Here is a 24928-nt window from a genome sequence, read left to right as displayed (position 1 = left end):
GACCACATCCACAGCCTTTCCCTCATCCACCCAGGGTGTCACTTTGTCATAGAACGAGATCAGGTTCGTCAAGCAGGATCTGCCTTTCATAAACCCATGCTGACTGGGCCTGATCGCCTGCTTGCCCTGCAAGTGCTGCGTGATGACTCTCAGGAGGATCTGCTCCATGAGCTTCCCTGGCACTGAGGTCAAACTGACAGGCCTGTAGTTTCCCGGGTCTGCCCTCCGGCCCTTCTTGTAGATGGGTGTCACGTTTGCTAGCCGCCAGTCAACTGGGACCTCCCCCGATAGCCAGGACTGCTGATAAATGATGGATAGTGGCTTGGCCAGCTCCTCTGCCAGTTCTCTCAGTACCCTTGGGTGGATCCTATCCGGCCCCATCGACTTGTGCACATCCAAGTGCCGTAGCAGGTCACCAACCAGTTCTTCATGGATAATGAGGGCCACATCCTGCTCCCCATCCCCTTCCACCAGCTCAGGGTACTGAGTATCCAGAGAACAACCGGTATTGCCGCTAAAGACTGAGGCAAAGAAGTCATAGAGCACCTCCGCCTTTTCCTCATCTCTTGTAACTAAGTTTCCCCCCGCATCCAGTAAAGGATGGAGATTCTCCTTAGTCCTCCTTTTTGTGTTGATGTATTTATAGAAACGTTTTTTGTTATCTTTAACGGCCGTAGCCAGATTGAGCTCCAGATGAGCTTTGGCCTTGCTAATTTTGTCCCTGCACAGCCTCGCTACATCCTTAAAGTCCTCCCTAGTGGCCTGCCCACTTTTCCAAAGCTTATAAACCCTCTTTTTCCTCCTAAGATCAAGCCACAATTCTCTGTTGAGCCAGGCTGGTCTTCTTCCCCGCCAGCTCGTCTTTGGGCACGTGGGGACAGACCGTTCCTACGCCATTAAGACTTCCCTCTTGAAGAGCGCCCAGCCTTCCTGGACCCCTCTGCCCTTCAGAACCGCCTCCCAAGGGACTCCACCAACCAGTGTCCTGAGCAGCTCAAAGTCAGCCCTCCGAAAGTCCAATACAGCGGTTTTACTGGTCCCCTTCCTGGCCTCGCCAAGAATAGTGAACTCCACCATTTCGTGGTCACTCTGCCCAAGACAGCTCCCGACAATCACATCCTCCATCAGTACTTCTCTGTTTGTGAAGAGAAGGTCTAGCGGGGCGCCACCCCGGTAGGTTCACTAACCAGCTGCGTCAGGAAGCTCTCTTCCACGCTCTCCAGAAACCTCCTAGACTGCTTTCTCTGGGCTGTGTTGTGCTTCCAGGATATGTCAGGGAAGTTGAAGTCCTCCACAAGTACAAGAGCTGATGATTTTGCAACTTCTGTCAGCTGCCTGTAGGACTCCTCATCCGTCTCCTCATCCTGGTTCGGCAGTCTATAGCAGACCCCGACCAGGACACTAGCCTTGTTGTCCCTGCCGATCCTAACCCAAAGGGACTCGACCTTGTCATTCCCAGCCTCGAGTTCTACAACATCAAAAGACTCTCTAATATAGAGAGCCACACCACCACCCCTTCTGTGCTGCCTGTCCCTTCTATAGAGCTTATAGCCAGTCATTGCAGCACTCCAGTCATGAGAGTGGTCCCACCACATCTCCGTGATGGCAACCAAGTTGTAGCCTGCCTGCTGCACGATGGCTTCCAGCTCCTCCTGTTTGTTACCCATGCTGCGTGCATTGGTGTAGATGCACTTCAATGCCAGTGTGTCTTTCATAAAGAACTTGTATCCATCCGTGGCAGCACTCCAGTTGTGTAAGCTTGTCTCCATGATCTGAATGAGATTGCAGTGCTAGAACTGCATGCAGAACAACTTTTTGGTCTTTGGGACTCATCTGTTCCTTTATCCCTTCTCCATCACCTGCAGGATGAAGGAGATACCACCTAGCCACCAGGCCTTGGATGTCGTCACCTGAGCAATGTTGTCATGTCTGCTTGCTCCTGGTCTCTCTCACCTGGCTGTACCTGTGGTGCTCATGTAGAAGAAGAGCAGCTGGGTGTAATAGTTTGCGGGGCAGGCTGCTGGCCTCAGTAACAGCTTCTTTGTGGTATTGTGGACCCAAGCCCTTAGCAAGCAGCAGATCTTGTCAGGTGACAGGTTGGGTCAGTAGAGGCACGTCAGCCCCAGCAGCAGGGAGTTTCTCACCACTCGATCTTCTTTGACCCATCCTGCTTGCTCTGCCATGGTACTTGGGCTGAGCCAACCCACAGGTTCATTTGGACAGAACTCACTGCTTTTGCTTGCTGCCGGGTCCCTGGGGAACCATCCATCTGGTGCTGGAGCTCATAAGCTCCCAGCCTTCTCCATCTTGGATATCTCCATTCCTAGCCTGACAAGCAGAGGTGTGCTGCCTGTGCCCCTTCTCAGTGCACATACAGCTGGGGGTTAAGGCTTGTTGTAGCTACACTGTCTTGAAAGGGATCTGGTCCATCTCCTTTTCAGTTCTGCTGTTGTTGTATAGTCTACTCACCTCTTCCCACAACTTCACAGCTTGATGAGACAGATCCTCCAGCACACATTCAGAGTGATGTAAAATGTTATTTAGTTCTAAACCTGCTGATTTACAAAGGTAACTCACAATAGAGTCATATTAAGAACTATCCGATTCAGGAGTATAAAAAATTCTATGTTATTTATATGTTTAGAGACTATTTATATGTTTAGATATGTGCTACTACTAATACTGTGTATATAACAGACTTTTATGCATGCATGTTACATACAGTAAAATTAAAAAAATCAATAAATATAGGACTAAAAGTCTTCCTTTTTTTCATAAACTTAAAAATGGTTTTAAGGGTACAGAACGATGTATTCAGCATACAATACAGGTTTATAACAAATGTTAGCAAATTTTAGGGTAAAAGTGGCAAATGCACTGCTATACTTGAAAAAGAACACTGTTGCACTAGAAGACAGCAATGAACAGGTGCATAAACAGTGAATAAATGTGTGAAAACATCAGTTTATTCAGGTCTGTGTTTAGTTAGTTACCTAGAAAAAGAAACAAGTTATTAATGAAACTTGTGGATAGGTAGTAATAAGCAGAGAAGTTGTGAATGACAACGAGAATGAAACAAAAACTCCCTGGAAACAGGTAACATCTGACTGATAAAGGAGGTGAAATTCCAATGTAGCAAAAATAAAGGAATGAGAGGAAATCCATCTAAAATGAGCAAGTTCCCTGAAGCCCAGAGGTAAGGGAAACTGCTGTTCAAAGGAGAGTGTCTTGGATAGAGTGTAGCCAGTGTTTTATGTGTGTGTTGTGACATTAAGATACTTAACGTGAAGGCAGCCTAACAAAAAATGTAAGTAATTCTTCCCTTGAAGGTTCTGATGAGTGGTGCTTGCAACATGCAGTGCTGGGAAAGAGCAAAAAAAAAACACCAAACCATCATGCTCTGAAGTTCATATTCATGGGTTTTCTTCAGTCTAAAATTAATAAAGAAACAACTAACCAACCGAATGAAAAACGCAGCATGTTAAACTGTCAGAATGGAAACTTCAGTATCTTAAGTGTGATTAATAGTGAGAAAACATAACATTTTGTTACACCTCTTAAAAACCTACGTGAAAGATGTTAGGGTATTGTGCTTCCTTTATATGTTAGATTGCTCTAAATGGCACAAAAGAGAATACTTAGCAGTGAAAAACAACAAAATTATAGGTGAGCCTGTGAAAATTTTAGCATACAAGCTTTTAGAAAAATTGTCTTAATATGTATCTGGGAGAATATAACAGGTAGGTGGGACAAATCCTTGTATAAGATAAATTATTCCATGTATTTCCTGCAGCCTTTTTATTTTGATGGGAGACTTCTTTAAATGTTAATCTCATTTGCCACTGCCAGCTGTCTGACCTTAGTTGCTTGCTTTTTCTGTTACTTGCTTTTTTTTTCCATTGCTTTTTTTACTTGCATCTTGATGATAAATGTTGCTTTTTAGTGAAATATAACTAGTTAATGAAATCATAAGATAGTTCTCTTCCCTCTATATACTGCTCATATACTATATGAACAGTATATGTGAAAAAAAATTAAATTTTGATTTAATTCCTTAAATCATAAATTGACTTTTTTTTTTTTTTCCATTTTAATATATGTAGACCCCTGTAGGTTGAACAATTCTGGTTTCATGTACTTTGTTTGTTTGTTATTATCTCTCTAGGATCACCTTTTCTTCTTGAGTGTGACAGATTGTTACGTGTTTGTGTTCAATGGGACTTCGAATTCACTTTGTGGTTGACCCTCAGGGTTGGTGCTGCATGGGCCTGATCATCTTTGTTTGGCTGTACAATACAATCTTCATTCCAAAAGTCATCCTTTTTCCTCGCTATGAAGAGGGACATATTTCAGCTGTGGCAATTCTGTGTAAGTCTTTTTTAAAGTAACTTAGTCCTTTTTTCTACTAGTAAAAATAGTATCTTTGGATAACAGTTAACAGGGTAGAATATGAAGGATAAGAGCACAGGGACACATTCTATACTTCTGTGTTATCAGCAGTTGAGACGCTCCTTTCAAAGGTATTACAGTAAAGCTCATTTGTGTGGGAAGTGGGGAGAAGCATTAACGCGCCTTTGAAGTCCAGTAGCTAGAACGTTTTTACTGGATTAGCTACTAGTGTAATTATGGAAAGTTGACAGACGTTAAGACTCATAGCCCTTTGTGTTCGTCAGAAGTTAGAGTGAGAGTTCTGTTGGTTGAATAGCTGGGTTTTGCTAGACATGTCACATACCCGTTGGTAGGTAAGCTAATATGAATTATGCTAATAGGATCTGCTGAGGAAAAACCTTATAACAGGAGCCAGCTTTTTGGTGAAAATGGACCATTGGAAATGTCCTCTCACGTGGAGGCTTTGAGGTATAGAATAGCTGGCATGTATTTTATAAGGCAGTGGAGGAAATTCTTGACATAAGTGAGTAAGTTCAAAGTGTCATCCTGCTGCTGCTATCAAAGCAGTGTTAACCACTACTTTTTCTTTCCCTTTTCAATTTTAGGGAGTACTCAATATTGTAGATCATACAGCACCAAAAATATATCTGTTACTGAATGAGAAGACTGAATAATTTCTAATTCAGTGCTGGAATACCTACATTTTTGATGTAGTGTAAAGCAGTTACCTTACACACCTCTGAATAACTAGCACTTTTCTACTGGAGACCAAAGCTGAGAAAATTAAGATACGTGTTTCAAGACTTGGATGGTCCCTACAATATAATTCACATATAGCTTCCTAAATGTTAACATGTTGAATAGTAGTAAGATCTGTTCAGATGGTGATTTGTTTTTGTTGGTTTTGTGTTGTGTGTTTTTACTTTTTTGGTGTGTGACCAGTTCTATCATGGTAAATGTCTTAGTAACTATGTAACTGTGTCATTGCTTTATTTGTAATGTTTCATAGGTGGGGATATTTTATTTTGTTGGGTGGAACAAAATCACATACTAAAACAAGTGCAAAAATGTGCTGTATATATCTCAGAATTTAACTTTTCTTTTAAAATGGCTTTTTTTTTTTTGTAATAATCTTGTAAAAGCAAGATGAAGATTTTGGTAGATTGGAAAGCTACAGCAAAGCTCGGTATAATTTTGAACTAATAATTCTAACCTTTGAATGTAACTGTTTCTTTAATAGAAAGGGTAGTAGTGCTACTGCATGTAAAAAAAAAATGTTTTTTTTTTTAATATGTCATTAAGTGCTTCTTACAATCAAAACATAGGAAAATGAGGATGGAAAGTTCAGTAAGCTTTGAATCTTCGCCAGGATGAGGCTGAGCTGTCTTTACAATTGTGGAAAGTTTTTTTTTTTGTTGTTGTTTTTTTTTTTTTAAATGGGCAGAGACTTGTAAGTGCATGCTGTTTCTTGCATCAATGCTTGAAATAAAACTTTTGACCCCCAAGTCTTGCTATTCTTGTATGTCCAGCACTCATGGAGGATGGATTAGAAGATAGGTCCACCATAATAATGGCAAATCTGTTGGGGTTTATGAAGGAAGCTGAGGAAATGTGCTGTTTCCTAGTAGCTGCAAAGCAAGACAAAGAATTCCTTTATACTTGCCAACTCTTTAATTTCTTTTCCTGGGTATCTGTGGCTAGCCAGTGAAAAATCAAGTAGTGGGCTACCTGGAGCTGTACACAGATGGTGCAAAATTGTACCTCTTGTGTTTATAAAACCCACTGGTCAAGTATGTCTGACAGGATACAATTTCCGTTTGGGTTTCACACTGGTTCTGTGAAGCACTGATGAACAGCACAGAGCAAATTCATGATCTTAATGCATCTGTGAAGTGTTATGCTGCTGACTTGTTAAAAAGTTGAGGGTTTAAAGCTGTCCCTAAATTTTGAGACCTGATATATTTGTAAACCCAATTGATGGGAATTCATTGAACGGATGTATAATTTGATGAAGCTTGTACATACTGGTATAATCATAGAGTCATAAAGGTTGGAAAAGACCTTCAAGAGTACCTAGTCAACCATCACCGTACTACAATATCACCCACTAAACCATGTCCCTGAGCACCATGTCCAGCCTTTCCTGTGCACAGCTTTCCAGCCACTCTGCCCCAAGCCTACAGCGCTGCATGGGGTTGTTGTGGCCAAAGTGCAGGACCTGGCACTTAGCCATATTGAACCTCATCCCATTGGCCTGGGCCTATCAACCCAACCTGTCCAGATCCCTCTGCAGAGCCTTCTTACCCTCCAGCAGATGGACACTTCCCCCCAGCTTGGTGTTGTCTGCAAACTTACTGAGGGTGCACTCAATTCCCTCATCCAAGTCATCAATAAGGATATGAAAAAGGACGGGCCCCAGCACTGACCTCTGGGGAACACCGCTGGTGGCCGGTCACCAGTTGGATTCCACTCCATTCACCACCACTCTCTGGGCCAGGCTGTCCAGCCAATTTTTAACCCAGCAAAGAGTATGCCTGCCCAAGCCAGGCCTGCCAGGTTCTCCAGGAGGATACTGTGAGAGACTGTGTCAAAGGCCTTGCTGAAGTCTAGGTAGACTACATGAACAGCCTTTCTGTCATCCATCAGGTGGGTCACCCAGTCATAGGAGAAGAGGTTGGTCAGGACATGAACCCATCCTGACTGGGCCTGATCCCCCAGTGGTCCTGCGTATGCTGTGTGACTGCATTCAAGAAGACCTGTTCTTCTAAAGGTCATCTAAAGATGACCTTTACTGGCACCAAGGTCAGGCTGACAGGCCTGTAGTTCCCTTGGTCCTCCTTATGACCCTTCTTATACATGTAGATGGGTGTAACATTAGCAATCTACAGTCACCTGGAACCTCTCTGGATGACTGTGACCATGACCATAATGTCTTTTTGATTTTTTTTTCATTTAAAAACTAAATAAATCACACCTATTTTTAAAATGAGCAACCTGGTCTAGTGAAAGGTGTCTCTGCCTGTGGTGTCTGTGTGTGTGTGGGAGGGTTGAAATTAGATGATCTTTAAGATTCTTTCCAACCCAGACCATTCTATGATTCTGTGGTTCATTTTGCCTTCTGGATAGTGGAAAAGCAATTATCTTTTATATAATTAAAGACCGTCATGGGTTGCCTGCACAAAGGTACTGAAGTGGTTTTTAATTTTTTGCAGAGAGATTTACACACTTAAGTGATTACTGTTGTTTTAATGTATTTAAGCATAGAGGATATTGAATATTTATGCATAATAAGTACAAATGGTTGTTAGCATATGTAAAATACTGTTGTCCAATGAGAAAAAAAAAATATTGTTTCACATTTACCTGCTTTTCTGAAATTTTAATATGTTTGAAGTAATTTAAGTCTGATGTGTTAACCCTCCTGATTTTCTCCCCCCAAAAAACAGTAACAAATGATCACTTGTTTTTTCAGGTTATTACTTGTGTTCATTGTTTTGTATAGCTTCATTAGTAAGAGCCTCAGTAGCTGATCCAGGAAAGCTACCTGAAAACCCAAAGATTCCAATTACAGGTACATTAAGTTGTTTCTATATAGTTGAATAAAACTTACTTTAATGTCCTCAGAATAATTGGAAATCAATTTGATTTTGTAAGATTTAATTGAAACCACAAGCAATCTCTGTTGAAGACTATATTGTTTCTGAAATGAAAATCAGTATAAATCACTTTTCTGACCTTTAAACTTCTAGCACTTTCTGCTGTGTAGACTCAAAACTTCTTTTTAAAATTTGTACTCCTTTATATGTTTAGTTATGCAGGAACTTATGATAGGAAATCTTTTGATGGGGAGAATTTTGCATTCTATGCTTTCAGACTTACTGCATATACTTCTAATGTTAATATTTAGTATGATTTTTTTGAGATGCTCAGTCATTTTTACTCTACTGCTTTTTTCTCTAAGTGAATTTATGAGATGCTGAAGGTTGTAGAAAGTACAAGTATGCTGGATTTTACTTTTTTTTTTTTCTTTTTTTTTTACACATTTTGTTGCAGTGAATTATGTTTGTATGGACTGTCACACTGGTTACATTACATTGATATCCAGTAGTGACTGTGACAATTCTTCTGTACTTGTGAATGTATTCCACAATTGCTGTATGATGTCTGATGTACCAGAAATGGGAGAGAATTTGAAACCTTTGTAAACCTGCCATGGAGAAAACCAATATTTTAATGAAGCGTTTGATGTTGTTAAGGTGCTTGTATAATGCATAATGCTTTTACACAGCAGTTTGTAATGGAGTAGGACTGTTAAAGAACATGAGCTTTGCCACATGAACAGAAAATACTTTTTGAATGTAGAAAGTGTATCAAATACAGTGATGGCTGAATATTTCAATCTTGTCTTGCAACCTGATGCATTCTAGGAGTAACACTTCCCTTCCTCATGGTAGTGAGAATCTGTGGTGATCTTTTTGGAAACATGATCTGTTTAGTCCCAGAACTAATGTTATGATACACACAAACTACACAGGAAGTAGTAGGAAGGATAGTAGGAATCTTCTTTGGAATAATGGTGTGAAACAGTGATCATGGAAAATCTGCTAACAGTGTTCTTTATGTTCCTGGTAACTAAGCCTTTGACCAAGTAAAAGGAAAGATTGCTTAGACTGGAGTCAGACAAGAGTCAGACCTCTTGTTGCAGGAATAGCAATGTGGAATCTGCAGTCTGAAGTCGAGAATGAAGGTGCTTAATACAGTTACAGACATTTACATTTTTGACTGAACATATTTATCCATTTCCCAGCAAAATACCAGGACCGTTACAAACAAGTTCTCTTTGTGCAGAAGTGTTTCTTTATCTTTTAGAGTATGTTTGAATGTTCTCCATCCTTTTATCCTCATGTTTCAGCCATATACAGAAATGATACTTTGTAGGTACTTCTGAAGGTGGGACACGTAGGCTTGACTGTGATAATGTTATTACGATTTGATGTGTGTCAAATCATATTTAATGCATATCAGGAGTTTGTCCTTTCTAAAGTAGCAATTAGGTTCCCTGGTATTCTGTGGATTGACAACAAGATGTATTTTTGTATGGTATAAATTGCATTCAAAAATGAGGTTGAGGTGTTTCTGAACTCTGCTGTTAGCTACCCTATTAGGGAGTGACACCTTTGTGACACTGGATTTATGGGAACAGATTGTAAAACAATTTCCATATGGCATTATTACTAGTTTAATGATCTCAGATATTGGGCTTCTGTACTTCCAGTGTCCAAATGTTATTTGTCAGCAAGAGAGACAAGATTAGAGCTGCCAGCAGGTGGCTCAGAAAATGCTAAATTTATTTTCTTTACATTGTGAGAATGTATTATCATACAAAATTTCAGAATGCTCTACTGTAAAAACTAAGCTTTTTTTTTTTTTTCCTGGGATTTAAGAAATTTCTCTGCATCAAAAAAGATTCTAGTTAGGTAGAAACAGCCAGTCAAAATATTTACAACTCTTAATCTTACAGCCCAATTATTACAGTGTTGGTGTCTTTTGTTTCTCATATGAATACAAACTTTTTGACTATGTCACTAGAATTCTTTTTTTCAAAGGCTTCCTCTAATTTCAGTGACCCAATTTGAGATAAATAAAAACTAAGCTAAGAAATAGTAGCTCCTGTTAGTTTCAGCTAGTCAAGTGAGCTTTAAGAATCTCATGTTGGGCATTGAAAACTAGTGTGTATTTTTAAATAAAATCCTATCTTTTATCTGTTTTTTAGTTGGTTTTTTTTTTTTTTTTTTGTATAAAATTCCATGTTGAGATGTATATCTTAAAATGCTTTGGGGTAGAAGGTGCTTCAGAAGCCTTTGTTGTGTATTTTATTTTAGTTGCCTATATTTGACAAATACAAGTCTTTCTTCAAGATTTTGGAATGCTAGGGAGAGTGTGTGATGTTTCTATTTAGCAGGTGGGTTTGTTTTTTTTTTCAGAATAGACGTGTAAGAAAATAGAGTAATGCTTTTCCTTGTTTGTGTGACAGTTTTTGTGCTATAATAATTAATCATAAGAAATATATAGGAGGAGAAAGATTTTGGAGAAGGAAATTAGCACAGAACTGTAAAATTGCTACAGTAACATTTCACTTTAATTAAGGTGATAGTGTGTGGGAAAAAATATTTCTTATATGCTGCTCATCCTACTCATGTCATAGTAAAAAAAACCTGTTTCTCTTTGAATCACTTAAATACATGTTTGACATAAGAATGCTGGACTGAGTTTCAGTCTTTCTAAGCTATCTTTATATTTTGCCACAGAACGAGAATTTTGGGAATTATGTAACAAATGCAATATGATGAGACCAAAGCGTTCACACCATTGTAGTCGTTGTGGACATTGTGTGAGGAGGATGGATCACCATTGTCCATGGTAAGACTAGGGCATTTATTTATCCTAGCAATCTACCCTTGGTTTAGTATATCATTTCAAAGTTCATGGTCTTGACTACTGCTTATTTGTTTGCTTTCTTTCTCAATAATGCTTTTTTATTTATGCATTTAGAGCAAGGTAAGAACAGCTTTGAGACTTTCTCATGCCTACAAGAAGAACTGACAAAAAGGACTGTTGCAGTGTAGCATACAATCATTAACTAATTGTTATGTACTATACAGTCTTGTAAAGTTCACATATTTTGTTTAAAGAATTGCAATTTTTAGTCCTTAAAGCTGATATTAATATAATTAATTTGTACATTGCATACGAATTTATTTGTTACAATTTAGTTTTTGGTGCTGGAAAAAATATTTTCTGTAGGAAATAAAACTATATGTATTGGATTGAAATAAAAGATTACAATTTCAACAAATGAGGGGATACTGTCTGTAATAATGAGAATAATTCATCATTTTTAGATAGTTTTTGGTTTTTAGTTTAGTGCATGGCTGTGCTGGATAGAAAATGTTATTGCTGTATACCAAAGGCCATTTGTCATGACTTCACTTCTGTGTGAAAGTGAAATTTCTTCTTGTAGTGTTCCTTAACTAGTTTCAGTCAAAATAACTAATCTGGCTATGATTCTCTGTTTAACTCTGATTGTTTATTGTTTAAAATTAAAATTAACATTTCTCTCAGTGGTTCTGTGGTATGATTTCCAGCAAGGCAGCAATGATGAACTCCAGAGGATAGGATTAAGGTCAGGATCCTCCTTTGCTGATTTAGCCATTTTTCAAGCTACCTTTTTTGTCTATTGCCAGTTCAGAAAATAGTGCTGGTATAATACTTTTGTCATTATTGCTTAGTGTGGTACTGATGTCTGTGCTAGTGCTTGTGCTAGAGCTACCACACTTGCATGAAATTGTACCTCTGAACAAATTTCATGCATCAGTGTAACTTCTGTGAAGCAGACTAGACTTACTTTTTGGATTTTTAAGTTAGTTTTTCAAGATTGCTTGTGATTACTTTACTCCTTTATGTTGAAAGTACTGCAGAAAGACTTTCTGAATAGAGATGCTTGTTTTCTGACTCCAGTGTCTTGCATTCCTTCCTAAGTCAAGTTTATTTATCCTTGGAGTACCCTGTGATCACATTTATTTCAAACTATTCATTTACATTTCCAGTTCTTGGGCTATATAGCTCACAACAAATAAAATGTAATGACTGGAAATGTCATTATTGAGTATATTATGACGATGTTAATGACTGATAATATTAATGTGAGATTTTGCAGACATTTAAGAGTCAAGTTTTACCTTGAGTATTATTACGTAGACATATCTCTGCTGTAGGAAGGTAAAGAGAAATATGTCTCCTGTTCTAAGCAGTATTTTCAGTAATACAACCTAGGCCTTAAGCGATTGTGTAGGCATACCCTTCTTTACAATAACTGCCATCTCCAACACAAAGACCACCGCTTTGATTAAGAAGGGAGTGGTTAGTCAGTACTTGGCCCATACATAGTCACACATTCTCTTACATAGAAATGGTTGTACTCTGTTCATATCATAACTGCAGTGTTAACAACCTTTATATTTTAGTCTATATTTACTTTGTTTCTTTGCAGGATTAATAATTGTGTTGGTGAAGACAATCATTGGCTGTTTTTACAGCTGTGCTTCTACACTCAAATTCTTAGTTCATATACGCTGATACTTGATTTCTGCCATTACTACTACTTTTTGCCTCTGAAAAAAGATAACGGGGTAAGAATCTGTTTTCTATGTGAAATGAATTAATAGCTAATACTACAATATAATTTACTGTGGTATCTAGTTACTAAACATTTCTGCTTGTCCACTTGTCAAGAGGAAAGAGAGTTCATACACATGTATATTAAATGAAGAAATTGATTTATGCTAAGTAACAAAATATTCTAATATGGAGTATAATTTCTAAATGTTAAAAATACATTAGGGAAAGGAGGACAAAACCAGCTAAATTCATTTAGAAGTGATCAGTGAAAAGTAGGAAGAAGCAAGCTAACTAACTGCTTTAGTTTTATTATATTTTCTTTTGTCTTTCTCCAAAGTAAATTTTTGCAGAGTGTGTTTTTTCTGTCCCAGGTCCCTACTTGAAAATGATAAAATTGCCAGAAAAAGATGAGAACATAAGACTGTTCTGGAAGGATAAAAATGCACATTTATTTTAAAGCAATATTTTGTGTTCTTTTAAAAAGGTCATGTGGGTCAAGGAATAATTAAGTTCAGTTTATTTTATTTGGACTGTATGCCAGTATGGTATTTCAAGGTCTCGTCTTCAGCAAAATGCAGAGGTGAATTTATGCATTGGAATAGGGTAAAAAGGTGTTTTTCATGTTCCTCAGTTGCGGAACTAAAGTTGTAAAGTCTCTGTATCTGGTGTTTATTTATGACTGTTATTTGTATTCTGTAAGATTCAGAATATTCAAGAAGTTGCCTTGTAAGTTGCTGAGTCATTGAAAGTGCTAGAATAGCAAAGCTGATACTCTTTGTTTTGGGGTGAAAAAAAACACTAGGAGATCTTGCTCATAAAGAAACAAAAACTTCTTCCTAGAATCTGAAATGAACTTTATATTTGTCCCAGACTGTGCAAATACAATCACACTAAATAGGAAAACGTAAAATACAATTTTAAAACATTCAAAATTAGGTAACTGTAACTTTCCAGGTATGAAAAGACTACAACCATTCCAGAAATTTGTAATGTACGCTAAATGTTATTGAGATTTTTTTTAAATACTGGGGTATTCCTTTTTTTGTTTGTTTTTATCATCCCCTGTTGAGGTGACACCCCAGTATTCTTTCTGCTGGTGACATCACACCCATTTTCAAGTGTGCTGGAGGCTAGTTCCAGGATGTTAGTAAGGCAGGTACCGTATTCCATTTTGTTGAACAACTTAAATTTCCTATCTTATTTTGGATCCCAAATGATGTAAAATCAGAGTGCTAAAAGTCCTGAAAATTTGTACTTCTGTAAGGGAATAAGACATAGCCATCCAAGCCTCCTATTTGCTCCCTTGTCAGTCTGCAGTAGATGTGATGTTCCCAAAGAAGCATATGTGAATATGGTATATTGAAGTAGAGCTGAAAAATGTAAGAAGAATTTGCTTCTTGGATCATTTAGAACTGAAAAAAGTGCTAATCTGATATTCATAGATATCAACTTTGTATTGCAATGAATTTAACAAAATAGATTTTTTTTTTCTCTGAAAAGAGAACATCTTCATTCTGATGAAATTTCCTATTTTATTTTTTTCCTATTTCCATTTCCTATTTTATTTTATTTTATTTTATTTTATTTTATTTTATTTTATTTTATTTTATTTTATTTTATTTTATTTTATTTTATTTTATTTTATTTTATTTTATTTTATTTTAATTTTTCATCTATATGAAATTTCAATTTATATGGTTTAAAGGGCTCTAGAAACATGGGAAACAGAAGAATTTGCTGGCTTCTTGGATCATCTTTCCATAGATACAAACATTTCCTGATCAACCAAGGCAAAGTTCTTGCTGTGGGTTAATTCAGTAGGCAGCTAAACTCTACACAGCTGCTTGCTCACTTCTGCCCAGTGCAAAGTGGAAGAGCATCAGAAGGTAAAAGTGTAAAAACTCATGGATTGAAACTAAGACAGTTTAAAAGGTAAAGCAAAAGCTGCAAAGCAAAATAAAGAATTCATTCACTACTTCCTATCAGCAGACAGATGTTTATTCTTTTCCAGGAGAACGGGGCTCTAGCACATGTAAGGGTAACTTGGGAGGACAAATGTCATTGCTCCAAGCATCCATTCCTCTTTCATATTTTCCTCAGCTTTTATTGCTAAACACAACACGATATTGGTGTGGATTATCCCTTTGGTCAGTTGGTGTCAGCTGTTCTGGCTGTCTCCCCTCTCATCTTCTTGTGAATGTCCAGCCTATTTGCTGGCAGGGCAGCATGAGGCATAGAAAAGGCCTTGACTCTGTGTAAGCACTGTTCAGCAACGGATAAAATATCGGTTATCAACACTGATTTGTATCAACACAAATCCAAAACATAGCACCACATGAGCTGTCATGAAGAAAATTAATTCTACCACAGACAAAAACAGTATACATTTGTGTGTTAAAATGAAGAATTTCTCACTTCATTTCCAGTTTGTTGTCTGGAAATGGGCTTTTTATGTTTATGTTGTTATACATGCATTGAGAGATTTGAGGAAGCCAATTTGATTTATATTAGCTAAAAGGAAGTTAACAGGGATGTGGAATTGCAATCTTTCTATATTACTGGTTCAAAATTTCATGGCAATATGTGTTGGGTTTTTGGAATCTTAACATTTTTGAGAGGTGACGAAATGTAAATACCTTTGCTTTTAGTTTCAGTAGCTTTGCAAAATACTTTGCTGTTTGTATATTAGTTATTTGTTAACTAGTAAATTTGTTACCCTAGTACAGTTCTGGATAGGATCATCGTAAACTACTGTCTTTCCGTGTACAGAGATTGCAAGTTTCAAGTGCAAAGAACACTTAATGACCTTGTAAATACTGAATAGGGCATTCTAATGCTTATGTAAAGTGTTTCATTTTATAAAGATAAGGATTTTGTATGGCATAGGCAGTGCTTCTTTAATAGAGTAATTTCATGGTAGAATATTCCATTTTTATTGAGTCCTGTGAGTGGTATAACTTGCTTTAAGTAATTACACCATCTTTAGATAATCAACACAAGTTGTGTCTGTTAGCATTGTTATTTAAAAATACAGTATAAGGGAACCAATTTTTTTGCTTGGAGACTAGTGTATGTAGGAAAAGAAATGGGAAATCATACTTCAGTCAGTCTGCAAACTCTTTATGGTAATAATAAATGGTTTTGCCAATGAATACATATTAAAGTTTGTTCTTGATAGCTTAAAACGGGTTTAATTTCAAGTCTTTAGGAGACAGACCTACGATTGTTTTTTAGTATCTACCCTTTAGGGGAAGTAGAGATTAGGAAAGTGAGTGCTTCGGGGTAATTATTTTAACTGAGCTTACTGGAGTTACCTGAATAATGGATCTGGTTCTAACATTTGTCTACCTAAATTTACACAGATTCACGAGGGGGGGGGAGGGAAGTACTGTTTTGTTTTAGTTGTGTTGTTTTTTTATTGATCAGTTTTCATTTATGGACACTTCAAATGACAGTGGCTTTTGGAAAACCGGATCTGTGTTACAGTGTATGACATACAAACATACAGAAAGATTAGTAGACAAAGCAGGTCTGATCTTTTCAGACCTTTGTTAATAGTGTTTGGCTTTCTCAGTTTTTAAGCTGCAGGACTGGGGACACACATTGAAGTTTGAAAAATTAAAAATAATTTGGGGTGTAGTTAATACTTCTGCCTGGAAGATGACATCAGAGCCCCATTAGGCTGATTTTTTTTTTTTCAAGTTTAGCTAAGAGTTTCTTCTCGTATAGCTTAGGGCACAGAATCAGTTGTCAAAAGTGTCTCTTTTGATATCAAATGAACAGTGAGACAATTTGGTTTCTATTGGTTAGGCTTTTAGGCAAGCATCCTGCAAAGTTCTTTCAATCTTCAAATACTAATTAAGCTTGAAGTACCACAGAATTCCAGAGACTATAGAAAGGTACATTCTACCTTTCACGGAAGTGCTTTTCACTGGAGAAACTTTGGCTTTAACAAAAAGCGGGTATTTTCTGAATTGACAGGGGCTAGTGTTTAGCACAGATTCAAAAAATGATATGTTTTTTTTCTACACAGCCATCTGGAATTAGCTTACTTCCTGCTCATTAAAAACGCTTGTGATTTTTTTGGCTGTGTGCCTTTATCTCTCAATTTTTATTCTTTTAATATAAAATAGTACACAATACAGAAGCTATGGAATTAAAACTGCTTTTAATGCTGTTGTGAAGTAATCATTTTATTGCAGTACTGATTAATTCATTACAAAAATATCACTGTATGCTTGTTAGCATTTCATCGCAAATGAAAAGTTTTATTTGCATTTTAAAGCTTAAGTAAAAAAAAATAATTAAAAAATAAATAAATATGTAAGATAAAGTTGTTAGCTTTAAAGCTAATGCAGGAAACCACTTCAACAGAGAGAAAGTATTTCATCTTTAGGTTTTATATACTATTCTTGGCTCTTTTAATTGATGTACTGTCAGAAAGATGGCTTGTGGTTATTGCTTCTGTTTGTCCAGCAGGAGGAGTACCATTACTACTAGAACAGAAGAAAATAATAATTAAATCATCTATGTGAGATAAGACAGCACATTAGTTCCTCTTTAGCTTTGTTTTTTTTTTTCAGAAGTGTATTCATAATAAAGATATCTACAAAAAGGTTTATTAGAATGAAGATCTATTAATTCATTATTTTAATTTTAATGTGAGTGAATTTTCTCCCTTGCACCTCTTCTTCCTTTTTGTTACTGCAAAACCTATTGTCTGCATGTTTTTTGCTTTTTTAAAGCTGACAGCCCGGCTTTGTTCTGTATCCTGTACTGTTATTATGGTAGCTAAGTTGACTGACTTTATAACCATACTGAGGCAGACATCCCATGTGTTTGAACCAGAGACTAGATAAATAGGTTATCATGTATTACATGAGGCTTCTTATGTACCCCTTTTCTAAGAGAAACATGAAATATCTTACTCTATTTGTTAGAAATTATTATATGTATATCATATTTCACTAAAGAAGCAAGATGGAATAAATGAATATCACTTTGTAAATGGAAAGTTATGAGGGTTTTTTGTTGTTTTCACTTTTTCTTCTGGAGCAGATACCATACTCCAGGATTCAAAGAATACCGTAAACCCTTGAAAATAACAAAATAACCCAACACTATAAATGGCAGGGACATCTGAAATGTTTTCATGTTTTTGTTGTTGTTGTTGTTGTTGTTGTTGTTGTTGTTTTTGTTTTTGTTTGTTTTGTTTTGTTTTTGTTTGTTTGTTTGTTTTAAAGCAGGGTAAAAAGAAAGTTGAATTTTGAAGCAATGATCTTATCATTTGTTATGATCTTGAGCTGACACTCATTGTTTTTGACCTCTCTGTTGTATGGTGACATAAACATAAAGTAACAGTCTTTACAGTCAGCATTAGCATTTGTCATAGGGATCATCCATGACTGCTGCTGAATGAATGTACAGTGTATGTTACGTCATGGGGCTGAGGTTGTTTTGCACTCTCCCATGGACTTTGTGTTTTCTGTGGAATGTTTTAGTATTATGCTATTAACATACAGATGCTAGATCCCATGGTTTGTAATACAGCCCTCAGTGTAATCCTACGCTTTACTATTCTGTGCATAGTTTCTATTGCAGGCATTTCTATGCATGTGTTTTAATAAGAAGCTGAGGATCCTTGCAGTTTTTCTGTATGGGTAGAAGAGCTAATACTGTATACTAATTTCTGTATGGCTAGTGGGAGCTAAAAACCTGATGTAACAGGCGACAAAGAGAGGGGGACAGAGCTGCCTAGGAAGCTGAAAAACAGTGGCAACAACCTATTTCACTGAAGATTAGACAAAGCCATTAGACTGTGGTGTATGCAAAAAGGAGAGAAGGGGGCCACCTGAAGTGCTGCTTTTATTGCTAAACCTGTGTGTGTTACATCAGTGGCCTTGTCACTGATGTCAGCCTGGCCCGGTATGGAAGAAAGCTGCTGTGGAACAAAATTCTATTTTGCCAAGAGAGAGTTTTTGTGTGATTATACTTGGTTGCTCAGTCTGTGTGGTTCTTTCTCTGAGCAGAAATAACGTGATTTTTGGAGAGTCAGGGGGGCAGGATGTCTCAGTACTCACATTACACTGACATGGGTGAGTCTTAATGGTGTTTGAACAAGAGGACATCTTGAAAATACACTGAAAGAGGGATTAGTTAATTATTGAGTAGTCTTGAGTGTTGATGTATGATAGTTTTGACTGGTTTTCTTAGCAGCGGATGATGCTTTTGTCAGTCCTGAGAAAGAACAATGAAAATAAATTGGGGTGAATGTTTATATAAAGCATCATCATCCTAAATATACAATTAGTGTCGTTGCTGTGGTTTAAATTAATTTCTTTACTTTCATGGAATTCTGTTTCAAGGTAGAATTGTGAAAACAGCTGTTACTAAGGTCCGATTACAAGAAGACTCTGTGTTTCTGTAGGAAAATACTGTCGTCTGTACAGAGTGCTAGACTAGGACTCAGTATTGATTTCCAGGTCATCGTTGCCTCACAGACTTTGGTTCCACTAGGGACATGTAATGGCTGGGGGAAAAAAGTGTTTACAGTGTCACCTCTTCTCTTTAGATTTTCAGCAACCCCCCTTCTTCTGCTGTAGATGAATTTTTCCTTTAGGTAGGAAGGAAGGAAAGATAGTAGTATTCCTAGTTCTTCAGTATCAAAAGTTTTTTCTTTTCTGTGTCTTGGGTTAGAAAGGTCAAAGGGAAAATGCTAACTGTGTTTTTTACAGTAAGATTTTCTTCAGTATTGTGTGATGTCTTTTTTTCCTACTGAAGACCATGCTGAAGAGAAGGAAGTCCTTTGGAGTGTTGGGATGCTAAGAGATGTGTTGTTACAAATATTTTTGTGCTAATGGGGAAGTATGATATTAGATCCAGAACGTGACTGCACTATTGGCAGTCACATTTTAGTGTTTTCTGTCAAGATGAGTGTGAATACATTGAAACATTTCAGATACAACAAAGCAACATACCTATGAGGAGAAAATGTTTTATACCTAGTAGAATGTGGTGTCTTACCTTGTTTTTCTTTAAATGTTTGGAGAGATGGTTAAAAAAGAAAAAAAAAATCAGCATGTCTGGTTTTAAGATTATTTAACTTTGAATTAACTTGGCAGAATGAAAAAAAAAAAAAAAGGAAATGATGGGTGTGTTCTGTACATCTGTAAGAAAGGACATTCCTAATAAGAGCTGCCTTAACAGTTCAGAAAAAATGAGTGGGTTTTGCATTTTGTTTTTGTTTTTAGCTGATAGTTGCTGGTATCTTCTTTTTCAGCAATTGTTGACTTTAGTAGCCAGTATAAACGTTTTCCATGATTTGTATTTTGAACATTCAGGGAAATAACTTAAACATAAAATCAATTTTTTAAAAAATATAATTTGCTGTTCCCTGTTTAATTAAAATCCCATATTCTGATTGTAAGAGTTCCTCTTCTTAGGTCCTAGTGGCTGAACATAAAGAAGGAAAGTTCAAAAGCAGTAGGATTTTTTTTTTTCATTCAGTTCATTTTTATATTCTGGTTGTAATTTAAAGTTTACTTAAAAGGTTTTAATAGTTTCCTGCTGTGATCTCGCTTTTTTAAGTGGATGAACAGATGTGTACATTCAAAAGACAGCCCTGAGAACATAATCATAACTTACAAATAAGAGAATGGATGTGTTAACTCATTATCAAAGGGTAAGATGGGGTGTGAACTTGCAGTAAGTACATCTACAGTAATTGCCATGTGCAAATGTTTTCCTGTGTTAAAAATATGGTGCATGTGATACAGTAAATTCATAACCTCTTCTACCCTGAAGCAACCTGGTTGTGCACCCATATCCAAAGTCATAAGCAGCCACTTGAAAATAAGATTTAATAGGTGAAGATAGGTTTGTTGGATAATAGCCAGTATTACAGTTAGACCAATTGAATACAGACATTGGATTTTATAGGTACTGTCTTTAAGCTAGAAATGTAATTATTTTTATTATAAAAGAGATGGTATTAAAAAGAAACTTGTGTCTAGGAGCCAAGATATAGAAGCCTTACAAATTAGACAGTTTAACAGAATGGCTTTCTTATATTTTGGAGCTTGCGTGTAGCAATCTGACACCGTTTGAGGTGATAAAATAAGGAATAACGTGTCTGAGCTTAATGTATTCCCAAACCTTAAATACCTGAATGAGGTATTATTAGCAGTACGACACACACACACACAAACAAACAAACAAACAAACAAACTGTTTACATGTATAAATAAATGATTGTTTTATAATTTTAGCACATAAATATATCAGTAATTTGCCACATACCTCAAAATCCAATGTTTGTCTCTAGCTGTAAGTCTTCGGGTGCAGCTCTTACCTGGTATTACCATTCAGTTCAAAGACTCTAATAAATTTTTAAATGCTAAAGTCTTTCTCCTTTCTCTCTCGTTCTAGGATGTTTTTGTATTTAGACATGAACTTGCTCTTCTAAGAGTATCTGCCTTCATGGGCCTAATAATGTTAGGTGGAATAAGTGGACTCTTTTACACTCAGCTAATGGGTATTTTCACTGTAAGTATCTAATCTCTTAATTTTAGAGGCATATATTAGTTTTATTTTCAATAAACATATTAAAAGTAAAAAAGAAGATTGTATTTAATGGACAATAGAGAAGCGTTTCTACTATGAAGCACCTATTTGGTATGTGCTTTGTCAAGATTTCTTCTCGAAGGAAGTCTTAAGAAGCCTTCTAGGAAACAAGTGTGTAGTAACTCACCAATCAAGGGAATTTCCTGATTAGTATTAATAAAATTAACCTTACATTGTCCTGGATTGATAAAGTGTACAAGGTATGTATTTCCTGAGTTTTGATTCTCGTTTTTATTTTAAAATCTTATATGCGGTGGTCTCTGGCTTTGTGACAGTGAGGCCTGCTGATAAATCATGGATTCTGAGAACACAGACTTTTTGTTAAGTATTTTAATAAATAAGTTTCCTTTCATAACTTTTCAATTACTAAGTTGTGGAATGGGATTATGTATTCTGACTGTAAATTGTTACAGTCCAAATGCATATTCTATATTTAAAGGTACAGAAAAAAACTCTGTTTGGAAACGTTTTTCAGTTAGATGAATTTGATAATTTAATAAATATAAGAAGGAAGCTTTTGTTCCTGTAACATCCCTTTCTGTACATTAAAAATGAATCACCACTAGTGAATCCTTTAGAATTATATCGAGAATCCAAAGAATTATTTAAAATACTCCAGTGTTCAGCAAAGAGAGTATATTAGTCAGACGTGGACATATCCAAAAGAGTGTATGATCTAGCCTGCAAAACTTTTTTTTAGAAATAGTGAAGTATAAGATAACGGAATCTTTGTGACTACATCTGACTGAGATTTGCCTGAGATTTCATTTTGGTATTGTCATGGTTTACACAGTATTAATGTTTTAGGTGTATGATGGAAAAATGCCTAAGTGTATTATGTAATTCCTTTGTATGGAATAAAGGACCAAAAAAAAAAAAAAAAAAAAAAAAAAAAGCTGCATAGTTTTTACTTCTGTTAGATAAAAACATATTTATTGTTTTTGTTGCTTCCTGATTTTTGTATGTCTATAGCACTACTGTATTTTTGGCATCTTCTAGCTGCTCTAACAGACTACTTCCTGCACTTCCTCTCAATCACAGGTCTGTTCACTTTTGTGCCCCGTTATTGTGTCTGATTTCTGTTCCAGGGTCTAGCTGACAGGTTGTCACCTCCCTGTTTATATGCTGGCACACAACCTTTGTGTCCCTGTACATTAGTTTTTCTAATCCCATACTATGCCTTGCTAGGTATCTAGTTGAAGTGCTGCAGACGTCTGGATTCTGCTTCTTCTCCCTCTAGTGGGAGAGGCAGAAAATCAAGGAGCATTAATGTTCAAATGCTGAAATGTGGATGTCTTTTGAGTGTCTGTTAAGTGGATGTAGGAGAAGGAACAAAAAGCCATGTGTTTAGCACTATGCTAAAACACAGAAATGATGCAGGAGAAAATGAATAAAACAGAAACCTCCAGTTCTGTTCTGTGTGGACTAAATTCTGGCTATGGCCATCAGCATCTATCCAGATACTATGAGTATACATGAAACAGTAACTGAGTGAAACTGATTGTCACACATGCCTGAAACCTGGGACACTTCCTAACACTGTTAGGCTGCCACCAACATTTCGGACTGTATAAAGTGCTGAAAAGTCTTTCTCTATGTCAGTTCTCTACTATACTGTAATGTATGTCCCATTGCACCTAGTGAGCTGTCTACTACTGTGGAATGGATATGAGCAAAAAATAGTATTTTCAAGTCCAACCTTCTTTTATGTGCTTAAATCATATTTCTGTGGATTGCAGAGCTGCGCTATACCTGAACTGTCTTGTCCTCTTTGTCAACCTACTTCAAACAAATACACCACAAAATAATTTCAGATGTGGATGGGCTCTGCAGTAGGACCTCTCACTGCACCCTTCCTGTAGTAGAGGAACTATTGTGCTTGCTTTTTATGCCTGAGTTTTTAGGTATGGGATTGCTTGCAGAAGTAGAAATCCATTATTGTGATCCCCGTTCACACCATGTGACTCTGTTGCACTGACGTCTAAAAGAACCTTCCAACCTATACTATTCAATTATTAGTCGTGTTCAACTGCTCAAAGTAAGCTGCGAGCTGCCTAGAAGGGGTTATTCAGTGCCATGCTCAGACTCCTCAGGTGTGTATCTCCAAACACAAATTGCACAGCATCCGTACTTCTGTGTTTGGATCCTCTGTAAAGAATTCCTCTGCAACCACTTTCAGCATGGTTGAGGGTGTGAAATTGGTGACCTCAGATGTGAGTGAACTGCCCTTGTAAGCTGCTGCTGTCTTCTGTAAGTTGTGGGTGTCTGTGGCTACACCTTTCTGTGGTGGCTAGAGAAATTGCAGGCACTCTGCACCCCAGCTTTAGTGTTGTTTTAGGGTTGTTAACTTCTGGACCACTGCAGAGGAATGGATGTGTAAAAAAGCAAAGTTACCTGCCCACACACAAAAGGCTTTTTCTTCTGGTTTCTCAAGATACATACTGGTGGTATTTGTTTATATGGAAAACAAAAACCGTACAGCTGAAAGGAACCATGGTCACAATTGAAAGTAGAAGCAATGGATGATGTTACTTAGAAGGATGCTGCTGAAACCATCACTCAAGTTTTTGAACCTTAATCTTTTAATGCTTTCCAGATCTTTCCTGCTTAAGTGAAATTGGTGGCTATGTACATTTTGGGTTATGTTTGGTTTTCTCTTGTTTTGGCAGTCACTATTCCACCCCCCCCCCCCCTTTTTTTTTTGTCAGTCACTGGTCTACAGAAATTCTGCATTTGTTTTTCCAGACATCAAAGTCAAATAGAAACCTTTAACATAGGATTTTTAAGTAAGCAGGATCCTGATCCCCTTCAAGTTACTGTCACCATCTACAACTGTAATGTTGTTAGTATTTGAGCCACTTTACTGTGTGCCTTCAGAATGCCTTCAAAATTCTTAAAAGCTGCAGTTTGATTAGGGTGTGTTATCTTTGGTAAATTTACTAGTGTTCACCCACCCCTACATCTGAGTGGGAAAGTGTCTCGATGGAAGCAATGCTTTTCAAGTTCTGGTACACATCAATATTTAGACACATGATAATTCCAGTTTAATCAGTCACAAAGAGTTTAGCAACCTGTCATATGGGGAGCGGTCATAGAGGAAGATGCAAATTTTCATAAGATTTTCTCAATTGATAGAATGGATTTTATGCTAAATGTCCAGATACTCTTCCACAAAATTACCCTTTGTCTTCTGAAGGTACCCTGCCTTTTTCATATCCATGCCTTTTTTCCATACCAGCAGCATGATCCTTTTCTTCTTGTTAATTCTTTGATGAATATGGAATTGGCAGGAATAAAAAAATGCAGTCGTTTTGAGGAAATCTGCTAGTCAGGCATCTGATGAGGTTGTGCTTAGCCTGCAAGCTGTGTCAGAAAATCTGTCTGTACAGTGTTTGATTGTTAGTGTTGTAGTGTGGAGATTTGCTTCCCCTGTAAGCACTTCCCAACAATTTCGGCTAGTCATTGGAAAAGGCAGATGAGAGGGCAGCAGGTGCACATTGCACAGACAGTCCTCTGATGTGTAGAACTGCAAAACAAAATGGGTGTACCTGCCCCCAGTTCTGAGTGCACAATGTTGAGAAGTTTGTGTCCTCTAGAAGCAACAAGCTGTGATCACCTAGAGATAGTAATGTGTCCATTGTGTACTTTGTGGAGTTGCTGTTCAGGATCTAGACTTCCTGTATAAACTAAGCAAATTTTGGCTGTGGTGAGCTCTATTTAAAATAATGAATTAATTATG

At 37.0% G+C, this 24928-nt stretch overlaps 1 protein-coding gene across 4 annotated transcripts in view; it reads left to right on the top strand.

The window, feature by feature from the left end:
- ZDHHC21 (zDHHC palmitoyltransferase 21) overlaps positions 1-24928 on the top strand; it is a 47573-nt gene that overhangs the window by 6053 nt on the left and 16592 nt on the right. For 2 of the 4 annotated variants that reach the window (XR_014687341.1, XM_084504745.1), the window contains exons 3-7: positions 4166-4368; positions 7862-7960; positions 10698-10809; positions 12440-12578; positions 20995-21111. Coding sequence is in view for 3 of the 4 variants with exons in the window: in XM_084504745.1 (XP_084360871.1) it covers positions 4215-4368; positions 7862-7960; positions 10698-10809; positions 12440-12578; positions 20995-21111 (621 nt within the window). In the remaining variant the exon portion in view is untranslated. Of the gene's footprint in view, positions 1-3096; positions 3197-4165; positions 4369-7861; positions 7961-10697; positions 10810-12439; positions 12579-20994; positions 21112-24928 lie in introns of all 4 variants that reach the window. The other 2 variants (XM_084504746.1, XM_084504747.1) reach the window with 2 other exon arrangements.

This window comes from Aythya ferina (genome assembly GCF_964211825.1).
Source record: "Aythya ferina genome assembly, chromosome: Z".
In the NCBI taxonomy this organism is placed as follows: Eukaryota; Metazoa; Chordata; class Aves; order Anseriformes; family Anatidae; genus Aythya; species Aythya ferina.
The sequence above is the reverse complement of the archived record's forward strand: the minus strand, read 5'-3'. Positions and strand labels throughout refer to the sequence as shown.